General features: G+C 35.0%; 2 protein-coding genes across 5 annotated transcripts in view; both read left to right on the plus strand.

The window, feature by feature from the left end:
• Positions 1–4090, plus strand: part of LOC127968368 (polyamine-transporting ATPase 13A3) — a 35715-nt gene extending 31625 nt beyond the window's left edge. For 3 of the 4 annotated variants that reach the window (XM_052569530.1, XM_052569531.1, XM_052569532.1), the window contains one exon: positions 925–4090. In XM_052569530.1, coding sequence (XP_052425490.1) covers positions 925–1125 — 201 coding nt within the window. In that variant the 3' untranslated portion in view covers positions 1126–4090. The remainder of the gene's footprint in view (positions 1–924) is intronic. The other variant, XR_008155964.1, reaches the window with a different exon arrangement.
• Positions 4091–11149: 7059 nt separating this feature from the next.
• The window catches only part of LOC127967951 (collagen alpha-1(VI) chain-like), a 21942-nt gene continuing 5432 nt past the window's right edge, over positions 11150–27659 (plus strand). The window contains exons 1-24 of the mRNA XM_052568720.1: positions 11150–11410; positions 12506–12635; positions 15233–15433; positions 15529–15688; positions 16001–16114; positions 16981–17001; positions 17099–17119; positions 17208–17252; positions 17511–17564; positions 19238–19282; positions 19385–19411; positions 19554–19580; positions 19676–19720; positions 20690–20743; positions 21805–21867; positions 22067–22129; positions 22326–22379; positions 22488–22523; positions 22665–22727; positions 23746–23808; positions 26675–26737; positions 26832–26894; positions 26990–27040; positions 27412–27547. Coding sequence (XP_052424680.1) covers positions 11323–11410; positions 12506–12635; positions 15233–15433; positions 15529–15688; positions 16001–16114; positions 16981–17001; positions 17099–17119; positions 17208–17252; positions 17511–17564; positions 19238–19282; positions 19385–19411; positions 19554–19580; positions 19676–19720; positions 20690–20743; positions 21805–21867; positions 22067–22129; positions 22326–22379; positions 22488–22523; positions 22665–22727; positions 23746–23808; positions 26675–26737; positions 26832–26894; positions 26990–27040; positions 27412–27547 — 1687 coding nt within the window. The 5' untranslated portion in view covers positions 11150–11322. The remainder of the gene's footprint in view (positions 11411–12505; positions 12636–15232; positions 15434–15528; positions 15689–16000; positions 16115–16980; positions 17002–17098; positions 17120–17207; positions 17253–17510; positions 17565–19237; positions 19283–19384; positions 19412–19553; positions 19581–19675; positions 19721–20689; positions 20744–21804; positions 21868–22066; positions 22130–22325; positions 22380–22487; positions 22524–22664; positions 22728–23745; positions 23809–26674; positions 26738–26831; positions 26895–26989; positions 27041–27411; positions 27548–27659) is intronic.

A 27659-nucleotide genomic window follows, 5' to 3' on the forward strand; every position in this document is an offset into this window, starting at 1 on the left:
GTCACTTTTTTTATTTAACAGTTTAATAAAATGATTTTTAGTAGTTTCAGTTTTAATTAATAATAACACCATGGATATAGAGAAAGTTATAAAATAATAATCAAGCTATTATAGACCTTAAATTGTACTTAACCTGGAATATTCCTTTAAAGGGACGTTTTGGGTTTAAAGTGAGCTTTATTGACAGTATCTGTGGCCTGCCTTTAATTACCACTAAAAATCATTTTGACTAGAATGTAAAAATAAGCAAAAATTGTTTACAGTAATGCAATTGCAATGGAAGTCCGTGCAGCTGGGCCTCCAGATGGGTTCACAAAATGAAATGCATTGTTCGTCACTTTGTTGAAGCACTCGCATTAATCCTTTAATAATAAAATATGCCAAGAGGTGAATTAACTTGTGTTCATATTTTACTACATTAGCTTGATGAATAGTTTTGACACACAAGTACTATTTTAATGTCTTGTGTTTCCAATTTTATAATTGAATGTATTTTTAATATTTATCCTGCTGCAGTGGCCTCATATGGCCCATTACTTTATACACAACTTTTGCTTGTTTTAAAAACTCAGAATAATTTTCTGTGGTAATTCTCAGCATGCTATGGATTTGAACCCGGAACATTCTTTTTTAATGGCATTTGAGCTTCAAAAGTAACTAAAGCAAGCATTTTGGTATTAATTTTAATAATCATAAAGAGTTGTTACCCTTGCATGTACTCCGAGGCATGACATACTGTACGGACAGACCAAAGACTTTGTTTCTGCATATGAAAATGAATATCTCCTCTTATTTTGTTCTAGCTTAGTGTTTCCATCACAGGTTTGGATTGTGTCCTTTGAAGGAAATGATAAAACAGACTTCTTGTTATCTCCTCTCCACTTCCCCCCTGGCTGGTGTGTGTGTGTGTGTGTGTGTCTATAGGTAGGAATAGACATGTTTGGAACGAAATGGCTCTCCTGGCTCTGCTGCCGGCAGAAAAAAGTGCCCAAGGCTCGGTACATGCACCTGGCCCAAGAGCTGAGCGTGGACCCTGACTGGCCTCCCAAACCTAAGAGCACTACTGAAGCCAAACCCTCCCCTGATGCGGATGACTGCTCCTACCAGATCGAGGCCGTTTCCTAGCGTTTCAACCGACACACTCATTACCGCAGGTCTAAACCACCTTTAAACAAATGAATTGATTTTGTTAAAAGAGATAGGAAAGACACCAAAAAACCTGCAAAGGAGAGTTTGTATTAGCACCTCAAAGATATCTTTAGGTGATTCAACGTCTCTCTTTGATTTTTCTTTTTTTTTTTTCTTCTGCTCAAGATTATAATTTTTTTAGTGGGCGGGGCTCGCAGGCTGGGAACTGTGGAAGCCCCGCCCACACGGGAATTCGGTTCGTCACCGCTATCCCCTTAAGACATCAAGTAGACCGCAAAATGATTGAACTCTACCAAATGTGGCTCTTTGCGTCACCTTCTCCATGATTTCATGGACCTGGTGGCTCTCTTACGGATATCAGCTCTTCACTGGATTTTAAGCGATGTCCTGTTATGTAGTCGGTAGCGCATCATCTCCACAGGCTGCGCGGCAGAGGCTGCATGCGAACGCTTTGAAACCATCGCTGCATGCAGAACAATCCAAACTTTAGTGGCTCACAGAATCCACAATCCAGCTTCATTACCAGCCAGCTCTATTTAGATCTATAGAATTACACATGCTCTTTACTTTTCATATCTCTTCCCATGGAAGAATCGGGGCAGGGAGAGGAAGTGAGGAAGGCTAAACATTGTGAAAGTCGTTTGTGTTTTGTTCACCTCTCCCAACGCAGTGTCCAGTGATAGGGTTTGATTTGGTCCATCCTGAAACTTATTACCAATTTTTGTTGAAAACTGTGTCAGAGGTCCTGGTTTATTCAGCATCATCATATTTGCAATGAGGCATTTCTAAGAGTTGCATTGGGAATCGGCTGGAAGGGGCTCATGGCGCATTGATTGTTCACATAGAAATTTAGGGCACATTCATTAGGAAAATGTACAAATGATAGAGCTTTAAACTGGAGTCTTTGTTTGAAATAGGGGACGATCTGAAAATTGTATTTTCTCATTTTTCAATCCAAATCAAATCATGCTCCCAATGAAATCACTCAAAATTGGCCAGATGACAGTATTACTTGTGCATGACTTTTTAACGGTTTTGCTGCTAATCTATGAAAAAAGCAACTTTTCAAAAAAATCTGAAGGTTCGAAATGTTGCAGATGATCCCTTTCATTCTTTCAAATATGTTTTACTTGCATAATGTATGCAGTGCAGTTCAACTATCCCTAACTTTTGCAGGCTTGTCTCAGTGTATCTTTTTTGGTTTATTTGTTTGCTTTTTGAAGGAAATAATGTTTTATATATATATATATATATATATATATATATATATATATATATATATATATATATATATATATATATATATATATATATATATATATATATATATATACGCATACATACACACATACATACACACACACACACACACACACACACACAGACACACAGACACACACACACACACACACACACACACATATATATATATATATATATATATATGGTGGTCACCTTTGTTTTTATATCTGACAGTTTGTAATGTTGCATGTGGAGTTTTGGTCAGTCACTTAGGTTGGTGTCTTTTTTTATTTTATTTTTTTTTTGCATTTTACACAATTTCAAATGGAAAATGATTAATAGTAACATTTCACTATTAAAAAATAGATTGCATGTCTATTGGGCTTCTCTTCATTTAATTAATAACATGTGAGGTAATACAATTAGTAAACATATTAAAGATATGTTTTACACAAACCTTAAAATGTCCATACAGTACATCCTACAATCTGATCAAAGGTTTTCTTCCATGTTTGCATTTATTTATTGTTTGGATTTCAAATTGATGTTGATTTATTTTACTGTACGGGCCAGTTTAATCTGACAAAGGGCTGAATCTGTCTCTGTATTTAATGCTCCATTTCTGCAATACTTTGGTACTGTTTGTTTTATGAAATGGTATTGATCATCTTAAATGATTGCAGTGTGTTCTTTTCATCTGTGTTTGTCCGATTATTGTATTCCTATGCTTGTTTCTTTCATAAATGTGTGTTTGCTGTGCATTCCTTGAACGAGGCAACAAAAAAATCACCTTGCTTTTTATTGACCTGGGTGAGACGATCAGTTACATGATGTATCAGTTTTGTGAACTATCTCCTCAAAATATCTGCTCGCACCATCTACTGACCCCGGATGATAAACAAACACAACAATCTTTGTCTTTTTTAAAAAACCTGTATGTCCTTAACTAATGTGAACGTAATACTGAATGATTTTGGGATTGGAGAATGTTAAATTATTTTCTTTTTTAATTATTGTTCTTGTTGATGCTAAGTTTATTTCATTTTTTTATTTAAATAGTTTTGCTTTGCTTTCTGAACTGTGTGGTGTGGCAATCAGTTTCTCTTCCTCTAGGAGGCAGTAGGTTGCTTGAGAACATCATTTAATCCGGTCACAATAACAGACCTGCACCTTATGCGCATTTCTATTGGTTCTGTTCACTTTTCCACCTTCAAATGCGCACTGAAATATGTTATGTCGTTCGTTATGGTCCATAGCAATCATTTATGTTTCATTTGTTTTTTGCAATGTCCATGTCATCTGTATATCATATCTGCAGTTCACACAGAAATAAGTGTGTTTGATTACTGGAGGTCATTCAATACACAATGTTACTCCTTGCTTTCATTTTGTACCGTATGTCATGCTCATTTCCATTTTCTGCTTCTTTTAAAGCTGGAGTGGTGAATTTCCTCAGGGAAATGTGTGTGTTTGTAATGATGAATGCTAAATGCTAAATAAATACGTCTGGAAAATTCATGCGAGTCAGATTCTTGGAGATGTTCAGTAAATTCTAAGTCCCACCACGTTTTATTTTTGTAGCGATGTGAATGTCATAGCACTTTTTTATACACATGTAATTTATTTTTAAAAATTGTAAGTTGTCCTGCTTTTCTCCCTTATTAAATGCTCTGTAATAAATGTCACAAACAGAAGTTTATTTTTGTGTATTGTTTCATTTTCTTTTTCTCAAAAAAAAAAAAAAAAATAGCTGACACTAATCTTTTGACTCGTTATCAAGAGTGAAATATACGCTAACCAGGGGCGTAGATTACGCGGGGGACTTGTCCCCCACCCCCCACTTTTAATATCATGGAAACTCGTCCCCCGCACTTTTTCGGTCAAGTTTTTCTCATAGAGGTTTTCAAGAACTGGTGTGAATAAATATAGATTTAAACTCAAAGAGAGGGGATAGTCTGCATATGATTTGATATTTAATTCGGACCCAGGCCAGAATACAGCGAGATGGACATCACAGAACGCAAACACTCCTGTAGTGTGCGTTTCATTCATACTCGAAGCCGGAGGGCGCTCGCGCGAAGAAAGAATTTCAGGAAGATCCTAATATGGGCAAAAGCGTCCAGCTATCGATGTATGAAAACAGTTTTTACACAGAAAAAAAAGCCCGGAAACTTTTTCAAACATGAAGACATTAAACATACGATTGCAACAATATATGGTTTTCAAGTAATCTCCAGCAGGTGATAAAGTATGAACAATGCAGTACCAATTAACATAGCATATATTACAGAATAGAAACTATTCTGCCTTATTATGTGATACAAAAAAATTGTTTTTAGTATATAAACAAATCATTATTATTTGTTATTGTCCAGCAGTTATAGATTTCCAAGCCATTTAAAAGCTAGAAATTAGAGAAAAAAATAAGTTGCCTATAGTTTCCAACAGTCAACAGTTTTTGAACCGTAAGCTTGTTAATATTTTTTTTAAATAAGTCTCTTCTGTTCACCAAGCCTGCATTTATTTGATCCAAAGTAAAGCAAAACAGAACAATTGTGAAATATTTTTACTAACCTATTTAAAATTAACTGTTTTCTATTTGGATATATTTCAAAATGTAATTTGTTGAGATTTCAAAGCTGAATTTTTAGTCTCATTACTCCAGTCACACATTTAACCCATCTTAAGTGCGCACACACACACAGTGAACACACACCCGGGGCAGTGGTCATCATTTATGCTGCGATGCCTGGTGAGCAGTGGTGTTGCTGGCCTGAGACTCGAACCCACAAAAGAGTCCTTGCTAAATTTAAGTGTTCATTTCTATAATTTATTTTCCAAAAAACTAAAATTATATTGACTCTAAGAATGATATATTGACTCTTTGAATTATATAGTCAAGTGCATTATGTTGCAAAAGCTTTTTATTTCAAATAAATGCAGATCTTTGGATCCTTATATTCATCAAAGAATACTGTAAAAAAAACTCATGTTTTAAATATTGATAATCAGCAAATCAGCATATTAGAATGATTTCTGAAGGATGTGACACTGAAGACTAATGCTGGAAAGACAGCTTTAATCACACGAATAAATTACATTTTAAAATATATTAAAATAGGGAAAAAAGTTATTTTAAATATAAAAATATTTCACAATATTACTGTTTTTGCTTTACTTTGGATCAAATTAATGCAGGCTTGGTAAGCAGAAGAGACTTCTTTAAAAACTAAATATCTTACAGTTCAAAAACTGTTGATTGGTAGGCTATATAGATTACAGAAATGTTATATATATATATATAATTTTTTTTTTTCTGTCCCCCTCACTTCTGAAAAGATGGCTACGCCCCTGACGCTAACCGTTAATTTATACAGTAAATTTGCCAAATTTTAAATAGAAACTAGCGGCTAATCTTGTTGTGATCCCCAAAGGACCTCTTGATAAGATTTAGTGACTTGGTGGGTTTGATAATACAAAAATATTAAAAAAGTGTGTGATAGATAGATAGATAGATAGATAGATAGATAGATAGATAGATAGATAGATAGATAGATAGATAGATAGATAGATAGATAGATAGATAGATAGATCTGTATTTGTCCACTAGAGGGCAGAATTCAACAGTATATTATGGTTGTTCTGTAAATGGAAGGCTCATGTGAAAATGAAGAAAAAATATATTGTTTCATGGCGTACTTTCATCTTCTGTTGTAATCTTTGGTGAAATAAAACAGCCTTTGAAATCATGTTAAGTGCCTGACTGAGTATAATTAGTAAGCTACAGGATAAAGTGTTCTTTGAAGGATGTAAGTGACAGACAGCTCGGCCAGTATGAGCGTTTTTGGGCTGGAGCGGGTACATGCTTTCACTGGGCTGGACATCAACTCAGGAAATCTGTCTCCTTTGAGAGATTCAATAAGTCCCTTTAGTATCACAGTTGATTGTCTGCCTCCGACAAGCATTTCCTGCAGTTAACTCCAATCAAAAGCTGTCGACACAGAGCTGCACCACTTAGCAGGCAAACAAAAACATACAGACAAAGCCACATGCTAATAAAAATCTACTCATTGCCAATATAATTAATCAAGAACTAGGTTTCCCTGTCAAAATGTTTCTTGTGAAATGTAAAGGTTTCAGTGGAAGTCGATTCATGATGTTCTCGTTGTGCTATTATATGCTGAGGTCCATTGTTTTTGTAGCTATGGTTGGCAGTCTTTCTCTGGAGAAGTGATTCTGCACAAACCGTTTCTGTGGAAGTCTGATACAGTAGCCTCCATGCTGTTTTTATTGTCAATGCGGATTGAGATCTTTGGTCAACATCATCCCAGAGTTTGGGAGAGAGATAAGGGACTCCAGCAGCTTCCTCCATCTGGTTGGCAGACTGCACTTGATGATGAATGGGAGTGTCTCGGCGCTCGCAGCTGTTTGAATGCGGTTCAGGTCTGTGTTTAATTAGTTAAAGCTCTTCAGGAGAGAGGCCTTGATGTCTGCTCTGAACTGATCCTCTGAGAGGTCTTTAGATGCTGTTAAAATGCTGCCTTCTTCAGTCTTTTACTCTCATTCTCTCTTTCAGTCTCATTACACCATTAGGAGGTGATTTAACTAAGGGCAGCTTCAGCTTTTTCCATGACACACTTGTGAAAGCATCGCACCTTACCATGCTGAGTAAACACTTATAGACCGGCACTGAAAACAGCTGGTCTCCAAGATCACATTCACAAAAGTTTATTCAAAAAGTCTCTCTGTTATGACTGTAGCCTTTACTTTTGCTTTGTTTGCAGGTGTTTTTGTCATAATGTGTCTTCCAGACTTTACAGCGCTGTAATAATGTGCCTGCCTCGATCTGTCACATGATCACATGATTTGGAAAAAATGAGAAACAATTCGCATGGTTTTGCTGAAACACAAAACAGGAGATGACACTAATGTGCATCTGTGCGGTCTGATATCAGTTTGTTTTCTCATTAACATGGCCACATTATCAACTGAATGAAACTATCCATATTCCTACAATATGTGTAGGAGATCTAACATCTGCAAAAACAGTGTGACAACATCTGTTCACCATCTTAAATCGTTAGAGGAAATGGGGCAGAGTTATCGTTGTGCAATATAAATAATAATCGTATCCACATAGATTACTTTGGATTATATTGCGTAACGTATCTCGTCCATCATTTGGTTTCATGCACATGCTGTAAAAGTTTACTTAATTCTAGAAAAACTGGCATCTGTATTCAAATGTGCTCGGAGCAATTCTCAAGAGCTTATGATTTCATCCCATGGAAATCCCACCGGCTTTCCTCTTTGGATCCAGATCTGGTAAGGAAGGCCAGGGTATTCATTTGGTGAAAAGTTGGGATTTTTCCCAATGACTGATTAGTTATTTACAAAGAAGGTCAAAACACATGTATTATTGTCTTTTGCAGATCAATGCTTGTCCTCTGTCTCTCCTTTGCTATAGCTGGAAAGATGAAGTCATATACATACAGTAAATAGCAACATAAAGTGCACTAAAAGTTAATTTTGACATTCATCCAACTTTTATGCTTATTTATATATATATATATATATATATATATATATATATATATATATATATATATATATATATATATATATATATTAAAATCACTGTTTCCACAAAAATATTAACCACATCTGTTTTCTACACTGATATATAAGAATGTTTCTTGAGCAGCAAATCAGCATATTAGAATGATTTCTGAAGGATCATGCGACTCCGAAGATGAGAAATGAATGCAAAAAAATCAGCTTTGCCATCACAGAAATAATTTACATTTTAAAATATCACAATATTGCTCATTTCCCTGCATTAATGAGCAAATAAATGCAGCCTTAGTTTTTTATCAAATTTTTTTTTTTAAATCCTACTGACCCCAAAGTGTTGAACAATACATAACCTGATAGCATTTAGAGTTTGGGGCATTTATGTTATGCTGTTTTGTGATTGTAATCTAAAACTGAGGCTCCCAGACGATCAGAGGTCAAGCTTGACCCCTCCCTCACCCCCCATTTAACATGTCGAAATAACATTCATTTTAAAGGCCGTGAACTTTGACCTGTTAGTCTGTCTTAAACTTTGAGCTTTTTCTTGTCTGAATTCTTGTCACATCTGCCTTGCAGTAGTTTTGCTTCAGCAAATAATATTTTTTGCTAATAATTTGCTAATTATATTTTGTCTGAGAGTATGCTTCCCTCTCGCACATAACAGCGCAGGATCCTGATGGCATTCACCTCGATGAAGGCCGAATGAACCAGCGCAGCTGTCAGATTCTTTGTAGATTTACAGTAAGCCTCCACCATTAAATCCTGATTATTACCAGATGGTTTTCCCCCCTTTTTCCTCCCAGTCTTAGGGTACAAAATGATTTTTTTTCTCTTTCTTTCTTTCATGGAAAAAAAAAGCTAAGAGAATGAGATCAGTGGAAAAAGCTTGCTGAGCTCTGGCCAAAACACTGGACTCCTGTAAATATCCTGTAAAAATTTTCAAGGAGAAACAAATCCTTTCTTTCGGGGGAAAAACACACCCATTTCCCCTTTAGCTGCCACCAGGCAACTTTTTTGATCCAAAACATAAAGTAAACATCCCATTTCACACTTTCACCCTCCCGCTCAGAAGCATAATGATATTACCACATTTTTTTACACATACTGTACAGTAGTACACATTATACCACGTAAACATTATCTAGTACCATGGTACCACCACAGTACCACCATGACTAGGTTTCCCCAAGGACCACCCTGATCTCCCCTCTGTGATGTTCCAGCTCATGCAGTGTTCATTACAGACCAAGAGAGGGAAAAAATATTCCTCTGCTATTTTCCCTCCTCTGTTTTACGCAACACTGCTAGATGTACAATGAATGTAGTGTCTTCACTTTACCAACGTTACAGTCACCCTTTCCTAGTTTTAAAACATAGCTGCTCTTGCTTGGACTTTCTCAAAGCGGTTAGATGTTTTCCCATCCTCTCACATGCGCAAATGAACGATGATGTCATTCTTCACTCACAATGTTGTAATTATTATGTTTCAGAGTGTCATCTTGAGTTTACTGTAGTGCTAATGGGAGATATTAACCCAGACACAAAGCATCATTCATAAGCTCTAGATATTACCCATAGTGTTCCACTCCTGTCATCACTCTGAAAAAAATATATGAACACAAAGCTGTAGCTCTTCAATTATCTCAATCGATGACATCATTTGGTGTATTGATTTACATTAGCTTCATGTCATAAATCTCAAACTAGAAGCATTAAGCCTGTAAACACTATGGTGAGCCAATCATGGTCAACCGATTATGTTTTTTTAATTGTTTAAGTAATACATGTGTGATAGCCCTGTTTACTTCATTTACAGCCCTCAAGATGGCAGATCAAATTATAGGCGAGTTATTCTATGACTTCTTGTCGTTTCTAATTTAAAATTGTGATTTTAAGCCATTTTTTAAGCCTGTGAAAATTTGTATGTATACTACTTTGTATATTCATAATCATAATCAAGATCTCAGTGAGCCAAATTTGAGCAAAGCGTGTTCTCAGATCTCTTCTAAAATAATTCAGACTTATTGTGACTTTTTAAAATCCGCACATTGGTGGCGCTGTTTCTCTTTCAAAAACAAGTGTTAAGAACTGAGTTGGTTACTTTTTCGAAGTGCATACGTCCCTCTTAATTCTTTCTTTCTCTCTGTCGTCTCATCAATTGGTCTAGAAGTTAACGAGATGCAGATGTGGAAAGACCTTTACCCTCCATCTCTGGAAGAGAAAAGACATGTCAGATGTCTCGTTTCTTCGTTATTCTCTCCCTCTCTCCCCCCCTCTCTCACACTCTTCACCTCTCAGCTCTTGACAACTGTGTATCTTTAAGTGCACTTTTCATCACAAAGACTTCATGCATAACCTCATGAGGATGACTCACTCTCTTCCACAGAAGAACATCGAAAAGATCATCATTCTGCTTCTACACATCCAAACCGTGCTTCATGTAGCTTGTACGTTCAAACACAACACTATGTTACCCATTTAGTCTCCAAGGTAACCTTTTTTCTTTATGCAAAAAATAAAATAAAATAAAAAATAAATCACCACATAGTTTCTGAAACAATTATTTGTGTAAGAGACCCTTTCATTTGAATTAAAATGATGGATAACAATATTACATAGTAATGTATAGCATATATAGACTATATAATGTGTAATATAATATTCTTTTTAAAAAGCAATGAGAGAAAGGTAGTATTTTGGCAATGTACGTTAATACGTGTATTCAAATATGAAGACATTAGTTAAAGGTTAATGATATTTCAAACTACTGGACTATTACAGTACGAAATTTTAAGCATGCATGCCTAGATAATGTTTGTTAAATGTATTAATGGAATTAGAAAGGCAATTTTGTATTTTAAAATTCATATATTGAAATTAAAATTGTAATACATATACATTGTTATGGGCCATTATTATGCATTGAATGCAATGCATATATTGGGGTATTTCCATACTATTCTTTTGTATAATGGTGGCGTCATTATGTAGCCAAACGTCCTCAAACACCAGAAATAGGGTGCATTAGGTGCGCTAAGCAGAATCATGTTCAAGTACGTATTGATTTTGAATATACCGCATATTTTGAAGTATTTTAGGGCCTAACATGAGTGTGCAGCAGTAGGATGAAGCCCTAAAGTAGTGAAGAGTGAACCGAACTCCTCCTCCTCCTCCCTTCTGCTCTAAGGCGTTTCATTCTGCTGCGCGCTCTGAGCGGACGCGCCACCGTGCTACTGTCCGCCACTTCATCTCATCCGAGCCTGTTTTTATATTTCTTCTGCAATCATATCACTCCTTCTGTGCTGTGTGTCACTTAACTTCAGTTTGCACGGTTAACGTGCAGTAACATCAGCATCTATGGCGCTTAATGGATATATATTGGCCGCTCTGTGCGCACTTTGGGGAGTGATCATCGCTCAGCGTGACCAAGTAATCTCATTCAAAGGTAATAATAACTATTTTCCCGTCTATGTTGCATTGATTGTTTTATTTGTAAAGGATAACTATGTTTTGCATGTTCGGCATTAATGCTGTGGTTGAGTGTAATGTCGGTTATAAGTTACATTAGACTGATATTAAATGCTGCTGCAAATAAAAGAGCTACACATTCTGCACTATATGGGGTTTCAATGCATTTAACGTTTGCATTTTTAATCATAGAAACTTTATTACAAGTTAAATAGAGGTGAATATAATTAAAATATGTGTTATTGTGTAGTAAGTGGAATCATAGAATTGTATAGGCTAGTTTAGGATGGTCGTATAGTAAAATATGGTATAGTGCGATAGTTTGAGTTACAATAGTATAGCAACTGACAGAATGAATCGAATTATTTTATCCAATGGAAAATGACATCTCTGTCCATCAGGAGATACCTATGATGACGTGATGCTGCATGTTTCAAAGTATATATGGAGAAGATTAGTATGTTTGATGCACCAACAATGAGCAAAATTATGCTTCACAGCAAATAAAATCAAAGTATTGAGTACATTTTTGAGATGCAACTTATGTTTTTAAAGAACCCTTTTGGCTCTTTGCAAGAAAGGCCTTGTTTTAGGCCACTTTTATAGATTCTTCCTATATAATCTGGGCTTAAATTGGTAAAAATAAAATAAAATCATTATTACATTTGTGTAAATCTGATCTGACTGTCCAAAAATAGATTTTTAGGTTCATTTGAATAGGTAAACTTTTTGTGACTTTTGGTCAGTTTATTTTATTATTTACATCTTCATACTTCTGTAATGCCTGTATACAGTACTGCAGACACTTTAATACTGTATTCAAATCATCTATAGTGTCACATGACTGCAGGGTTTAGGTCAGGTGATGCTAATTTCTCAGATTAATAATGAAGATAATCCATAATTATCAGGACTAGGAAGTGATAGATAAAAGTAAGTAAACACTGAAAGTTCATATTTACATAGCATTGTGAACACGAGAATGAATTTGCTACTGTTTACACAACTATTTCATGCTGTTTTGGACCCATTAAAATCATAATTTTGTGATTCTTCTTCTGTTTTCCCGTAGAGTGTCCTGTGGACTTGTTCTTTGTGTTGGACACGTCTGAAAGTGTGGCCCTCAGAGCCAAACCTCCAGAGTTTTACATCAACCAGATCAAGACCTTCACCAAGCTGTTCATTGATCAGCTAAATAACCTGTATGCTATCTTTAAATTTCATATTCTGACTGATGTATTGTAAATATTTTGACCAATTACTGTACATCATATCAAGAATATGCTTTGAAAGGTTAACAAAGGATATCTTATGAAATTCAGATTCATAATATGGAGCCTCCCTTTGGCAGCTGCCATATTGAGATCACATGACCAGGCCAAACGATATTTTAACTATATTTTGGAGTCTCTAACTCAAACTCTATAGTGCCACTACTTTTCTAAACTTTCACTTACAGTATGTTTATGGTAATAACTTTTGCACCCTAAGGCACAGAAGGGAAATTATTTTTTTTCGTCTGAATCCTTGACTTCATGCTGATTGAACTCAAAAAATAAAAAAAATCGTAAGGTTTAGTTTTTTTACGATTACATTTTTTTCGAAAAAAACAACTTTTTCGATTTTCACCAAAATTGTCACAGATAACACTGACAATAAGTTATGGAATTCAAGTTGATTCTTCAAACAATTCTCAAATATTGTGCGAACAAATTCAATGGAAAGCATGCAAAAAATGAATCTGAGGCTGTATCTCGCAACGGTTTGGTGTATTGAGATCAAACTTGGTGTGTGTTATAACAAGCATGACCTGAAACTGCTGTAACTGTAGTGTTTCAGCTCTGTGCCCCTGGTGGTCAGGAGATATGAAAAATGCATATTTTTTCTCATAACTTCTAAATGGTGTGGCCAGAAATCACAACTCTTTAGATTAGGTGCATCACGCCGAGTCAAATTATACCCAAAACACCCAAATTTCCAATGTCAGCCATTTGGGCTTTGGCCATTTTTAATTTTGTGGAAAATTGCTATATTTCATGACTGCAATGACGTATCTTTACAAAAATTGGTATGGGTCATCAGCATGATGCCCTGAAGGAGCCTGAGTAACCAGTTTCGAGCCAGTGCCACCAAGATGTAAAATCAAATATTCACATGATAATGATTTTGGGTGTGGTCGAATTATTTTCAAATTATTATTTCAAATCATTTTCACGGAAGTCACTTTTTAGACTCCTGCATCCTTGGCAAGTCCAGCGACACCAAACATGCCAGGTTTTGTCTTATGGTTTGTGCAAGTAGCATTTTAGCACTTGCATTTGTATAAAAATGAATATTACTCCAAAACAAATTTAGATATTTTCACCAAATTTGACACACATTAGCACACATAAATTTGACACACATTAGCACACATTGAGGACACATAACATAAAACTATAATTGTCAAAAACATGAAATTGTGATTGACTAGAATATATTATTATGATATAAAATGCTAGATTTTACAGATGCATTACACCATTGCAAAACTTTGTATGTACCATCGAGAGCATGACCTGAAAGTACTCAAAAAAGTTTTTAGACAGTGCCACCTTATGGTCAAAAGTTATAATGAAATTTAAAATAAATGGTAATATCTTTTTGGGAATTTTGCCTATTGTAATGAGACTGGTATTAATAGATTCCTTGGGTCATGTTGAGAACAGTGATGCCAGTGTTACAATAGTCAGCCAAACTTCCTCTCTGCCAGTTTGAATTTCTTTAAAAACCTACTTTTTCATACTCCTCTTAAACCCTTGGTCCGATTTTCACCAAAAAATTAAATCATATCATCTATAGAGGATGCTGACAAATTTTTGTTGATATACCAAATGGTTCTTGTTTAGGGCATGAAAGAATTTGCTGGAAAGATTCCAAACTGCATCTCAGGCTGTATCTCTACAATTTCTTGACATATTAACACCAAACTTTGTATGTGGCATTGTCACGTCACACCGACCATGACACATTAATTTGGCTATAGCGCCACCTATTGGCCAAGCATGATAAGCCAATAAATCATGTTACTAGAGATTGTATTTATTATTTTTTAGTCTTTTGACTAAAATCAATCTGAAATGGCTTCAGTTACTAATTTCTGCAGTTGATCTGATTCTACATGCCAGGCTTAGCTTCTCGTTTTGCCTCTGCTGTGCTTGGCCCCATAATTGCTGCTTGCAGTTATTTTTAATATTACTATTCTTATTTTCAATTATTACTATTTTAGGTTTATTTATTCATTTATTATTCACTTTTTAGTTCTGTTTTAAATGTAAAAAAAAATTAAGTTAGCAATTTTAACACTTCAACTATTACATTAATTGCCAAGCCAACATTTGTAATTTTCTTTTTAGTTTTCGTTGTTATGTCTATATTGTATTTCAGCTTTATTCAGTAAGCAAAATGTTTTTAATAGTGTAAGTTTTATTTTACTTATTTATAATCCTTTTGGTCAGTGTTGTTGTATTAGCCAGCAAACAAATGTTTTCTTAGTGGACCTTTAAAAATTAGTTTATTTTTACTTTATTGCTTTGCTTTGCTTTTTAACACTTGAGATTATGGAACACATACACACTATTACCTAAGTATTTTCCATCATTACATTCCAAATTCGCTGCTTATTAATAGTTAGTAGTTACTAGTTGTTGGGGCCGAGTTAAGAGATCTAGAATAATGTCATGCAGAAGAAGGCATTAATATCTGTATAATAAACAGTCAAGTGTTACCAATCTGATCATATCTGTTGTCTTGTTGCCAGACCACAACCATGTGATCGCAGTGTGACGTGGAATTCTGGAGCACTACATTACAGTGACGACATTGAGCTGGTGATGGGACTAGTTGACCTGAAAACAAAGCGTCAAGACCTGAAGGCGGCAGTAGATAAAATCAAATACATTGGCAAAGGAACATACACCGACTGTGCCATCAAGGAGGGTATCTCCGAGCTGCTCCGAGCGTATGTGAAATTTGATATTACTTAAAACGCCTTTCAAAAAAAGAGAATTTTACAAATAGCCATGTGTGAAAACAGTCACATGCATCTGTCTGCAGGGGCTCCCATTATCATGAGAATAAGTACATAGTGGTGGTCACGGATGGTCACCCTGTGACCGGCTACAAGGAGCCATGTGGTGGGATCCAAGAGGCTGCCAATGAGGCACGACAACATGCTGTCAAAGTGTTCGCTGTGGCCATCTCACCTGACCAGGAGGTACCGTGCAGATGCTACTTCAAGTTTCTCATTTTCTGACGTGTTTAAGATTAGAGAAAACAATGGGTTTTTAGTTAGATACTGTGTGACTTTTCTTGATTTTCTTGAACACATAGCAAGTAAACAATATAAAAAACTCAGACAATCTTGTTCTATGTAAGTGGACCATAATAAGCAGCATTGTGGAGTAGACATGTCGGTGGTCAAAAGTCTGGCCACACAGGAAAACACTAGATGTGATACTGCACTGAGAAATGGATTGCAATTGTATTTGGACAAACAGTAATTTTCTCTGAACTGTCTTCTTCTCAGGACACCAGACTGTCAGTCATTGCCACAGATGCGAGCTACAGACAGAACTTCACCGCTGCAGATCCCTCCCGCTCCACACAGATGAGCACTATAAACACTATCATTAGCATGATCGTGAGTGTCGTAACACAAACTCATCACAACAATGATGTTTAGCCTGTTTTCCTGTGGATTTTTGGGTCAGACTGACACAAACACATACAGAATTGATATGCTTGAAGATTAAGGATTAGGAACTTTGCTTGAAATTGCATAATTAAATGTCTATTTAAGAAAATATTATTTTGGCGTAAACATAAAGTGTGCTTTGAACTGTAACTGTACACTACTGTTCAAAGTTTGGGGACAGTAATTATTATTAGTTTATTTTTTCCTTGAAAGAATTAAATACTTTTATTCTGGATTTATTAAACTGATCAAAAGTGACAGTAAAGATGCTTATAATTTTACAAAAGATTTCTATTTCAAATTGGAGTTGTTGTTTTGAATGTAATTTTGATTGCTTTTTTCATCAAATAGTAAAAGTTTTTAGTGGCACAAGTGTTTTCAGTATTCATTATATTGAAAAAATAACTTTAAGCAGCAAATTAGCATATTAGAATCATTTCTGAAGGATCACGTAACACTGAAGACTAAATTAATGGCTAATAAATTACATATTCAATTATAAAACAATTATTTTAAATTGTAATAATCTTTCACAACATTACTGTTCTTACTGTATTTTTGTATATAAAGAAATACAGACTTGGTGAGCATAAAAGACTTCTTTCAAAAATAAAAACTGTACCAACCCAAATTTTTTTAATGGTAGTGTATATCGATAAGCTGATACTAGTTTATTAGCTCAATGCAGCATTTATGTATTAATTCAGATTTCACTGAACACTTGAGGGAATTTCAGCCTTGAGCTCATGCCAATTGTGTGTGTAGATATTATCTGATGTTGTCCTTTCCCCCTTTTTCGCTTTTCATTCTAGACAAACGAAACAAAGGATGTGGTATGTGCCTTTTCCATAACTTTTGCACATTTTTATGCATCTTATTTACATTTTGTACATTAGGATATTAATGTTGTCTTCTCAATCTTTCCTTCAGTGCTGTTCTTTTGACTGCAACGTAAGTAACATTAGATTACTTAACCCATTCAAACAGGTCTTGTATGGATGTTTTGGGTTTCTAACTGTTTCATGCAATATTTTCAAAGGCTCCCGGAGGCCCTGTGGGACCCCCTGGTGATCCAGGACAAAGAGTGAGTATAAATATATATATTATATATAATATAATATATATAATATATATATATATATATATATATATATATATATATATATATATATATATATATATATATATATATATATATATATATATAGTTATATTAGGTCTTTATGTTGCCTCTTAGAAACCACCTGTTGATTCCTACTGTATGAAATGTTACATGTATTCATGTTTAATTCACTGTCTACATGCACAGAAAACTGTGCCCTAACCTTTTCTTTTCCTGCAGGGAGAGGATGGACGACCAGGCATGCCAGGAGAGAAAGGAGATGTTGGTCCTCCGGTGAGCGTCTGCTATCTGCTTTTAGATACACTCCTGTTCAGAAGTGATAGTGGCTGTTTGTAGGATTACCGTACATCTGACATTTCTGACCTCCTCCATTCTGTTTCTGATCCAGAAAACAGTCAAGATCCTAATGCCAAACTTTGACATTTAAGCAAGATTAAAAATTTGAATCTGGCAGATGATAAGATGCCAAATTTTAATGGTGTCAAACGATTAATCGTGATTAATCGCGATTAATCGCATCCGAAATAAAAGTTTTTGTTTACACAATATGTATGTGTGTACTGTGTATATTTTTTTATGTATATATATAAATACACATATATTATATACATATTCAATATACACAGAACACACAAATATATTATGTAAACAACAACTTTTTATTTTGGATGTGATTAATCACGATTTTTTCTGAATTAATTGAAGTGAGATTTCAGAACTCGTGTCTAAAAGCCCATTTGCTCCATGAATGATAACTTTAAAGATAATACTAAAGGTAAGGTCTTAAAAATCATTCTATGATTCTATAAGAATAGGAATCTTCACATCGTATCGATAACAATATCAGCACATAGAAACAATATAAGATCACTTTCTCAATAATTTGTAAAAATATTTTCAGCTGATGAATAAACATTGACAGCCAATCAGAATGATATTTGGGGGTTTCTCCTCAACCACGACTGCTTATTATAAACATAATGATACCATGCGTTGGTGTCAACACTAAAATAGTTATCCTAATCGATATCTTTATAGTTCATTGTATTTCGCCGTATACTAAATGTGCCCTCACATTAGCATTAGCAAATTAGCTCATTGTCCATTGTCGTTAGTTTAGAGATACAATAGTACTGTATGAAGCACCACTTTTGACCTGTTGCGAAATCTGAACGAGGAAATCTTTCACCCTCACACCGAATTCCTGATTGTGTAGATTTGAGAAATACCTCATTTAAATGAATGAAATTGGCCTGTGAAATTGTAGAACACCTCTTAAGAATGAAGTCAAAATATACAGCTCTCAGGTGAAAAGTCAATGGCATGTGCCTATTATTGTGCTGATTAATACTTTTCACATGGACATGAGATCATTGTGTCCAATAAATGTTCCATGTGTCCCTGAATTTCTTTGTTGATAATCCAATCAAAGCAAAACCCTCGACTGACCCCGAGGTCTTCCATCTTCTGCAGCTGTTTTTTTTTTTTTTTTGAAGTTGCTGGTGAACTTTCTGTCTGCCACATGTGCAAAATTCTATAGTGTTTGTAAGGATGTTTTCAGAAATTTGGCCATTATAAGTGTCATAAAAGAAGTAAACATACCCATACACTGGAAAACATCCAGCTATGCTGTTAAGCGGTGGATGGTGACTGTGCCAGCTATTCTGTTATTTCACAGCAAATGCTGATTGTGTAGACATAACAATAATTGCAGCGCACAGTTGACTCCATAAAGCCCTGCAGTAATATTTTTCTTTAAGATATTATCTTGATGACTTTAATTTTCCTTGTTTATCCTCACTTAAGGCATTCAGTGTGATCTTAAAGGGGGTTTAGAGCGCAGCCATATTAACAAATGTCTTTGAATTAGTGATTTACATCACGACCACATCCCGCAAAACTCTTTTTTTGCATTCTCTCTGATGTTTCTTTACTTCTCCTAATAGGGAAATGTTGGTGATCCTGGTCCTGTCGGATACCAAGGAATGAAGGTCTGTCTTCCGCTCTCTCTCATAAATGTTTACACTCTGTTTATATTACAGTTGATTTGTGCACTCTTGCTGAAATGATAATCTATACTGTTTTCCTTCCAGGGAGACCAAGGAATAAGAGGTCATAAGGTAAAAGAAACAGATTTGCCTTGCAGATTTGACAGACATTTTTATCAATAGCACATTCCAAGGGTCTGCAGGCGATTATTTTATCTCATAATTCATTTTGGAACTGGGGAACATCACAAATACACTTTTGTTTTATCTGCAGGGAGAGAGAGGACATAAAGGCTTCAAGGTAAGCTTGTTTATTAGCAGTCTCTTTATTGTTGAGTCTTATCCATTTTTCCCAGTTGTTTATCGTACTGAGTTGAATCTCAATCCTACTTTTAGGGAGACAAAGGTCAACATGGTCTTGATGGAGTTGATGGACGTAAGGTAAGTGCTTATGTCCTCTTCCTGTATGACACAAAAACAGCTTTTTAAAGGGATAGTGCACCAAAAAAAATTCGATTCTGTAGTTTTTTACCAAACATGTATAATTTTTCTTCTTCTTTGTTGGAACAAAAAAGAAAAATGTTGCATAATATTTGCTGATATTTTCCATATATTTAGAGTGAATGGAGTTAATAAAATGGCTAATATGAACATTTTTTGAAGAGACAAGAAAAAAAATTAGATCACTTAAATCTGAAAATCTTCCTATAGTTTTCAAACTGTTCATAGTTTTCAAATCTCATTTGTTTTCATGTATATTTATTCACCAGATGTGATGTTAGTAGATCATGATTTTCATGTTGGTCTGTTCTTTGTACAATAAAGTACAATAATTAATTCAATATTGAAGAATAATACGCCGCTGTTAGATTTGACATTATTTCTCTCTCATCTTCCTGTGCTGCTTTCTCTGGCATCCTGTGTCTGATTTCAGATTAACAGTATGTGAACTATAGAAACTAAAAACATTGCATGGTTATCTCTCTTGTCTATCTGACTCTTGTTCAATTTCGTCTTTGTGTTTTTCCTTGAGTCTGACTGTGCTTTGGGAAAAAAAGCCTGGTCTTGTGTCTCTGATCCTTGACTTTGTCTTCATCCTCGGTTCATTTTCTTCCTCAGTCAGTTCTCAACATGTACTCTAACTCTTTCCAAGGCATTTTCCTCTCAACAAATCACTGTTCCTTAATTTACTCCCCCATCTGCACGATACATCTGAACTCACAGTAAAAATTTATCATGGTGTGATTTACATGGTATCCATTGCATGCAATCTTGTTTAGTAATGTTTCTTTAGTATTTTATTTCTTTGCATGATGTCACCCTCAAGCTAATTAAATGCAGTTCAGGGTGTTTGAGTAACACCATGAAGAAAAGTGTTTATGTTTTGTGTGTTTGTATTATATTTCATAGGGTGAGGCGGGATTCCCTGGTTTTCCAGGCTGCAAAGGGTCACCGGGGCCTAATGTAAGTATAACTGTTAAAAAATATGTATATTATATTATATTATATTATATTATATTATATTATATTATATTATATTATATTATATTATATTATATTATATTATATTATATTATATTGATGAAATCACATTCTGAGTTTCTGAAAATTGTATTATTTTATTTAAGGTTAAGATATAAAACAAAAGATAAAAGTCTTAATATTTATTGCATTTAAAATAATCTTGTTTACAGGGTATTTAGGTATTTCTATAAAATGACACAGTTTTAATAAAGAAAAAATATTTTTAGCAATGCAGCATTTACAACATTCTTTCCTATATTTTTAGTTTCATTAAAATATATTAGTATCACATGAGTGGATGGCAGTATGCATAATGAGATGATATGCAGATGACGCATAATAAATCACATTGTAAACTCCATGTATGGTTATTCTGGCAAAGGAATTTCACTTGTGCCTGTATGTTTATAAATCTGCTAAGCGGGATTCATAAAGTGAACTTTGTGCAGGTTAGAGTGCAAAAAGATCTAACCAATTGTTTGCAAAATCTTCCTTTTGTGCATAAACCTACTTTTAGGATGACAGGTGACTGTTCACATGACTGTCTGCCAGCTGAGAGCATGTTTACATCAGATTACTGTGATCCAGGTGCATTTAAGCTTCTGTTGATCCAGATGCATTTGAGATGTAGAGATTAAGTTATAGATTCACATGTTTAGATCTCAGAATCTAATTGGCTGAGCTGGATCTCATTCTCCTGTAAAGCATCAACTCAGTAGGATTGTAGATGTTCTTTGAGCAAATTGTGCAGTGTGTCAGTCAGTTTCACAAGCGTCTGTTTCCACTCAGCCTGCATTTGGAAGCCAGGACGTGGGATGTTTGCCTCTTGAGTAGCCTAACAATTACCAAATTTGACATCCGAGCTGCTTTCAGAACTCTGCACAGAGTTTTGTACTTTGTTTCCATTCTGTTGTAAAGAATATGCAATATGAAAAGCAGGAAATTTGGATCTATGTTGTTCTCCATTGTTCATAAATAAACTTTTGTATTTGATTTGTTAGGGCTTGCAAGGAGAACCAGGTCCTAAAGGAGACCCTGGCCAATATGGACCCAAAGGACAAAGAGTAAGGGATTTAAAATTTCGATTATATTAGAAATCATGATCAGACAACAACAAGAGCACTCAGTCTCTTATGGTCACCAAGGCTGCATTTATTTGACCAAGAGATCAATGAGTCATATCACCCTTTTATAAGTCATTTCTCGAAGTAAATCATCTTTAAACTTAGAGGCATATGTTTTGGGTTCTATTGTTGCTTTCAGGGAGATCCTGGCAAAGACGGTGAACCAGGAAGACCTGGAAACTATGGGTCCTCGGGGGCAAAGGTACGGAGGAAGATTTTGATCTTGTATTAAACACAGTTTTACATCATGACTTTTGACTGGTAAATGCCACATAGCCTTGGACATGTGTTAGTTATGATTCACTAATGCTGTTGTTTGGCTTTATGGGCTTTTACAGCATTATAATTAGTTTCAGTGGACATTGGCTCATCTACAATCTCATTGTTTGTTGTTTCAGGGAGACAGGGGTCCGCGTGGAGCCAATGGCGATAAAGGCGAGCGAGGGGATGACGTACGTGTTTTCACAGACTTGGATTCTAAACATCCAGTGTAGTAATGTGTGACAGATCTGCTTTTAGTGTTATCTAAAAGTCTTTTCTATTTCCTGTTCTTTTTTTAGGGACTACCAGGACCAGATGGCCCAAGAGGAGAGAGAGTAAACGAGCATTTATATTTACTTCTGTCTTTGTGTGAATGGTTGTGTTCTAAGCTGTTTGCAAATGTGGGTCTTTTTACACGTGAGGGTCAGAATATGCAGGTGATCTGATGTTTTTCCGGGTTTTTATTTTTCTGTCAGGGCACACCTGGTGAAAAAGGTGAACAAGGTTCCCGTGGTAACAGAGGGCCCAGAGGTGACCCTGTAAGTATATGTCACATTTAGAAAATATCCCACAATGCACCCCTTCCAAACACAATGGTAAAACTCTGCTAATAATTTTAAGTCAATTTGAAATGACTTTAAATTATATTCGCCAGCCAATAATGATAACAGTAATTTTGTGGATCTGAGCATCATATACAGTTGAACAGATGCATTTAAAAACTTAAAAGCATACAAATGCTCCTCCTTGACAGAAATATCTTACAAAAATGACATAATTTCGGGCTGCAGGGCTGAATGAATGCCCGAAACTCATTTAAGCTGTACATTCTTTCAAAATGAGGACATAAAAAATCAAAATGATGAAATACTATGTTATAATTATGTTATTAAAAGTTTAAATTATGAGATACAAAGTCATAATTATGACATTAAACTTTTTATGTCATAAAACCAACATTTTATCTTACAGTAGTTATGAGTTTTGTGTCAACATTTCTATTTTATTTTTATGACTATAAATTCCTCCATAATTATGACATTAAAGGACAAAAAAATATGAGAAACTATGGCATTATTTGAAATTATGACATAATCGATTTGAATAATGACATAAATTGTAATTATGATATAAAGTTTGAAATTATGACATAATAGAGTATAACTATGACAAAAGTCAAAATTATGAGATAAAAAGTTTTTATAAATATTAACAGTATTTTTGTTTGGATTTCCAACTGAAAGAGGCAAGGTTGTATTATTTTTCAGACATTTTTCTTTTTCTTTTTTTTTTTATTTATTGAAAACACAAATGAATTGCTCACAATAAAGTAAATTTCTGTTTGATTTCACATTGACTTAAAATATTGAGTGGTTCTAATTAAGAACATATATACACAGATGTACATAACGTCTGTTTCAAACAAATTCATTAGTTATTAATTGCTCATGTTCTGTTAGGTAAATTGTTTGACAGCTTGAGCCTTCTGTGTTTATGCAAGAAGAAAATCATATTGTGGAAGAATGATACAAGTGACATGTATGTGGACTCTGACAGGGTGAACCCGGGCCCCGGGGTGAACAAGGACGTGAGGGGTCAGCAGGGCCAAACGGAGAACCGGTGAGTGATTGACGAAAACCACCGCGAGTGGTATACACCAGATTTTGAGATCTTCAGCATTATCTTGCTTGAACTGAGACACTACAATTCAATTCTTTAGCATCTTTATACATTTATACACTTCCTTAAACATTAATCCAGAATTATAAGGTGCAGAGTATATAATGTATAAGCGCATGAACAAAGATGAAAGCTTATGACTTCAGGACACAGGCATCCTGAGAGGCCCTCTGAAATCTCTGAGATCATTAGAGCTCTGGGCTGTGTTAGGAGGTAACTTGAGGAACAAAGAAATACGACCAGTGCCTCTGCCATTTGTGATGGTATGGGCAGTGGGAGGGGAAAGAACAAAAGCTATATCACTTCCCGAGGTCAGATGGACTCCAGATGGACGACGTCAGACCGGCTGGGAGAGCTCAAAACTGAGCAGCAGATACAGTTCAACATATGTATTTTAATACCTAAAACCATACAAATCTTCTTCCCTAACTGGAATATATTACCCTCTTTGTAGTAAAAGATGACGTTGTTTGAGTGTCCCAGACTAATTGAGGCTGTAAGTTCTTCCACCCAGCCCTAAACGCATAAAACGTAAATCATTTTAATTAGAAAAGCACTGGTGGTTGTTTTTTGCATCCTCTTATAAAAAAAAAAAAAAAAAAAAAAAAAAAAACGAAGACATGTAAATATCCATAGGTGGTCTTTGCTTGGCCAGTGTGGGAAACCAGCTGAGACGAGCAAACCAGCTTTGAGCTGGTTTAAGGCAGTTTTTTATTTTTTTTCACGTGAATAAATTGTGTTTATCTCAAGACAAAAATTCTTGCCCCAAACTAACATTTTGGCTAGTTTTGAGGCATTGAGTAACATTGATTAGAATGGTTCAACTTTAAGAAGGACATTATGAGTGATAACACATGCCAGAGCTGACTCCAGATTCCCTGATGAAACGAGCTAATCTGCTGAGATCTGGACCTGGGAGTCTTGAGGCTTACATCATTACCACCAGCTGCACCACAGGACTCCATGCATGCTAGTTCTGTCAGCGCTGGACTTCTCTCTACAGCTCTTGTAAACTGCCAGGCCAGATTTCTGTTGCCTCTCAGGACTTGAAATTTCCTGTGCAGTTTACATGAGTGTTTTCGAAGCAAATTCATGCCCAAATGGTTTCTCAATTTCATGATTTTCTCAAAAACAACAGCTGCTCTTTGGTTCTCACATAATTTTTGTTAGTTACTAGTGAGGAATTCCGTTATCCCCAAACTGCTCAGTTTTGTACTTGAAGTTACCAGTAATCACAAGTTTTACTTTTTGCTATGAGTAACGCTCCTTTTTTTATTAGTTTTGTCCTGGCAGAGATATTTTCCAGTGGAGTTGAGTGGGTGGGATGGGAAAGAACTGAATGTTCAAATACATGGAAATTTGGATGCGTTTCTGAACTCATGAGCCACTGCTTTCTCAAAGCCTGCTGTTTTTTTTTTTTTTTTTTTTTTTTTGTACTGATTTAATTTGTCTATGTGTCAGATTCCCCTCTATGAAATGTAATGCTGCAGTAAATAAGAAATGTATATATATAACAAAATATTTTTTTACTGAGTCATTTTTGGAAATAATATTTTTAGTTGATGACTCAGATGTCAAAAAAAAAAGCTAAATGTTATAACGTATGATACAATAACTGTATGATTCAAGTATATGGTCAAGTTGTCATGAATGGCTCTCTGTCTTCGGTCTCCACGCCCTTGACTCTGGTGTGACTTTTATTCTCCAAACAAAACAGTTACTACAGATTTTTTTATAAGATAATGTTGCATTAAATTAAATTATTAATTAATAATTAATATCACACACACACACACACACACACAATTTTTTTTAGATCAGTAGCAAATATTTTTTATGTTTTTTTTTTTTTTTAAAGAAGTTTCTTGTGCTCATCAATGCTGCATTTATTTGATAAAAAAAAGTACACAAAAAAATATTTTTGGAAATATTATTGCAATTTCAAATGAAATGTTCTTTTTTAATGTACTTTAAAATATAATTCATTTCTGTTAAGCAAAGCTGAATTTTCAGCATCATTACTTCAGCATTACTTTCAGCATCCTTTAGAAATCATTCTTATATGCTGATTTATAATCAGTGTTGGAAACAGTTTAGCTGCTTAATATTTTTGGGACTTGTGATACTTTTTCAGAATACTTTGATAAAAAAGTGCAAAGAACAGTTTTTATAAAAAATAAAAAATTATACACTACTATTCAAAAGTTTGGGGTAAATTTTTTAAAACGTTTTTAAAAACGGTTGTCAAGACGTATATTAATAGAAAAGATTTTTAATAAATGCTGTTCTTTTTTTTCTTTCTTCTTATTCATCGAAGAATCAAAGAAAAAAATATTAAGCAACACAACAATTTCAACAATGATCTAAGAACAGCATATCAGAATGATTTCTGAAGGATCATGTGACACTGAAGACTGGAGTAGTGGCAAAATTCAGTGCTTTGTCGCAGAAATACATTTTATTTTAAAGAATATAAAAATAGGAAACCAATATTAACAACTGCCATAATAATTCACAATATTTCAATTTCTTCTGTATTTTTGGTAAAAAAAAAAAAGTATATATATATATATAATACTATAGCCTTTATGAGCATAAGAGACTAAAAATTAAAAACATCAAAAATCTTTTAAACGGCAGTGTATACATTAAATTTTTTCTTATATCCTGACCAAGCAGGGAGATCATGTTAAACCATCTAAGAAAACTAATTTAGGTTGGCTAAAGAGTGTTTTTCAACCCAAACAGAGGGATACTAATATATTCGAATGTCTCCAGGAATATCATTTTTTCCCATTTCCAACAGGGTGCGCCAGGAAGGGTAGGGTCCCCAGGTTATCGTGGTGATGAAGGTACTACAGGGGCCGAGGTGGGTGATGTTAACTAGACTAGATAACCTTTCAACCTGACCTCCTGCATCTATGACCGACCTACATTTCCCATGTTGCATGTCTGTGCTTTAGGGAGCCAAAGGGCCCAGAGGAATCAAAGGGGCCCCTGGAGATAGAGGCCTGATGGGAGAGAGGGTGAGTTGATCCTGTTGACCTTTACAACTGGTTTTAACTAATCAAAGGCAGTTGTCCAGTGCTTCAGCAAAGTTTTTTTTCTTCAACCTTCTTAGGGTGAAGACGGACCTCCAGGAAATGGAACAGAGGGCTGTCATGGTTTCCAGGTAGGAGACCTCTCAGTTTACTAAACCCCTTGTCTTTAAAATCTGTGTGAACAGGAAGTTGCTGCCAACTTTATTTCAGTATGTTGAACGAAAGTTAAGCATATTCTTCCAAAGCCATGGCTCAAGCCTCAAACTGATGTCATTGGAGAAGGCATGCCATTCCAGAGCTGATGCAAATGATTAGATTTGATGAAAGATTACCGAGAGTAATTAATTAATTTGATTAATTTTGCATGGATACATTTTTCAAGTTAAGGCTAGCAATGTGCGCCAACAAAATAAATATTGTAAATGTTGAATTCATGAGGTCTTTGAAGTCATATCCAATGGAGTATCTGTATTGTTTATGTGCATGTTTTGTGTCATTTTAGGGTTATCCTGGGCCCAGGGGAGATCCAGGAGCACCTGTAAGTATCCCAAACCCTACAGATGATCTGTTTTTAACACAACCCAATAGTGTTGCAAAAGTAAAAATCCCATTCATTCCTTCCACTGAGAAACTGATTTAGATGGATAATGAATAACACGTTTAATTTATGTAATGATAAATGCTCATTTCATTAAAAAAAATATATATTTCCAGTAAAGCACCAAATTATTCTGCAGAGATCCATTAATC

This window comes from Carassius gibelio, chromosome B11 (assembly GCF_023724105.1).
Source record: "Carassius gibelio isolate Cgi1373 ecotype wild population from Czech Republic chromosome B11, carGib1.2-hapl.c, whole genome shotgun sequence".
In the NCBI taxonomy this organism is placed as follows: Eukaryota; Metazoa; Chordata; class Actinopteri; order Cypriniformes; family Cyprinidae; genus Carassius; species Carassius gibelio.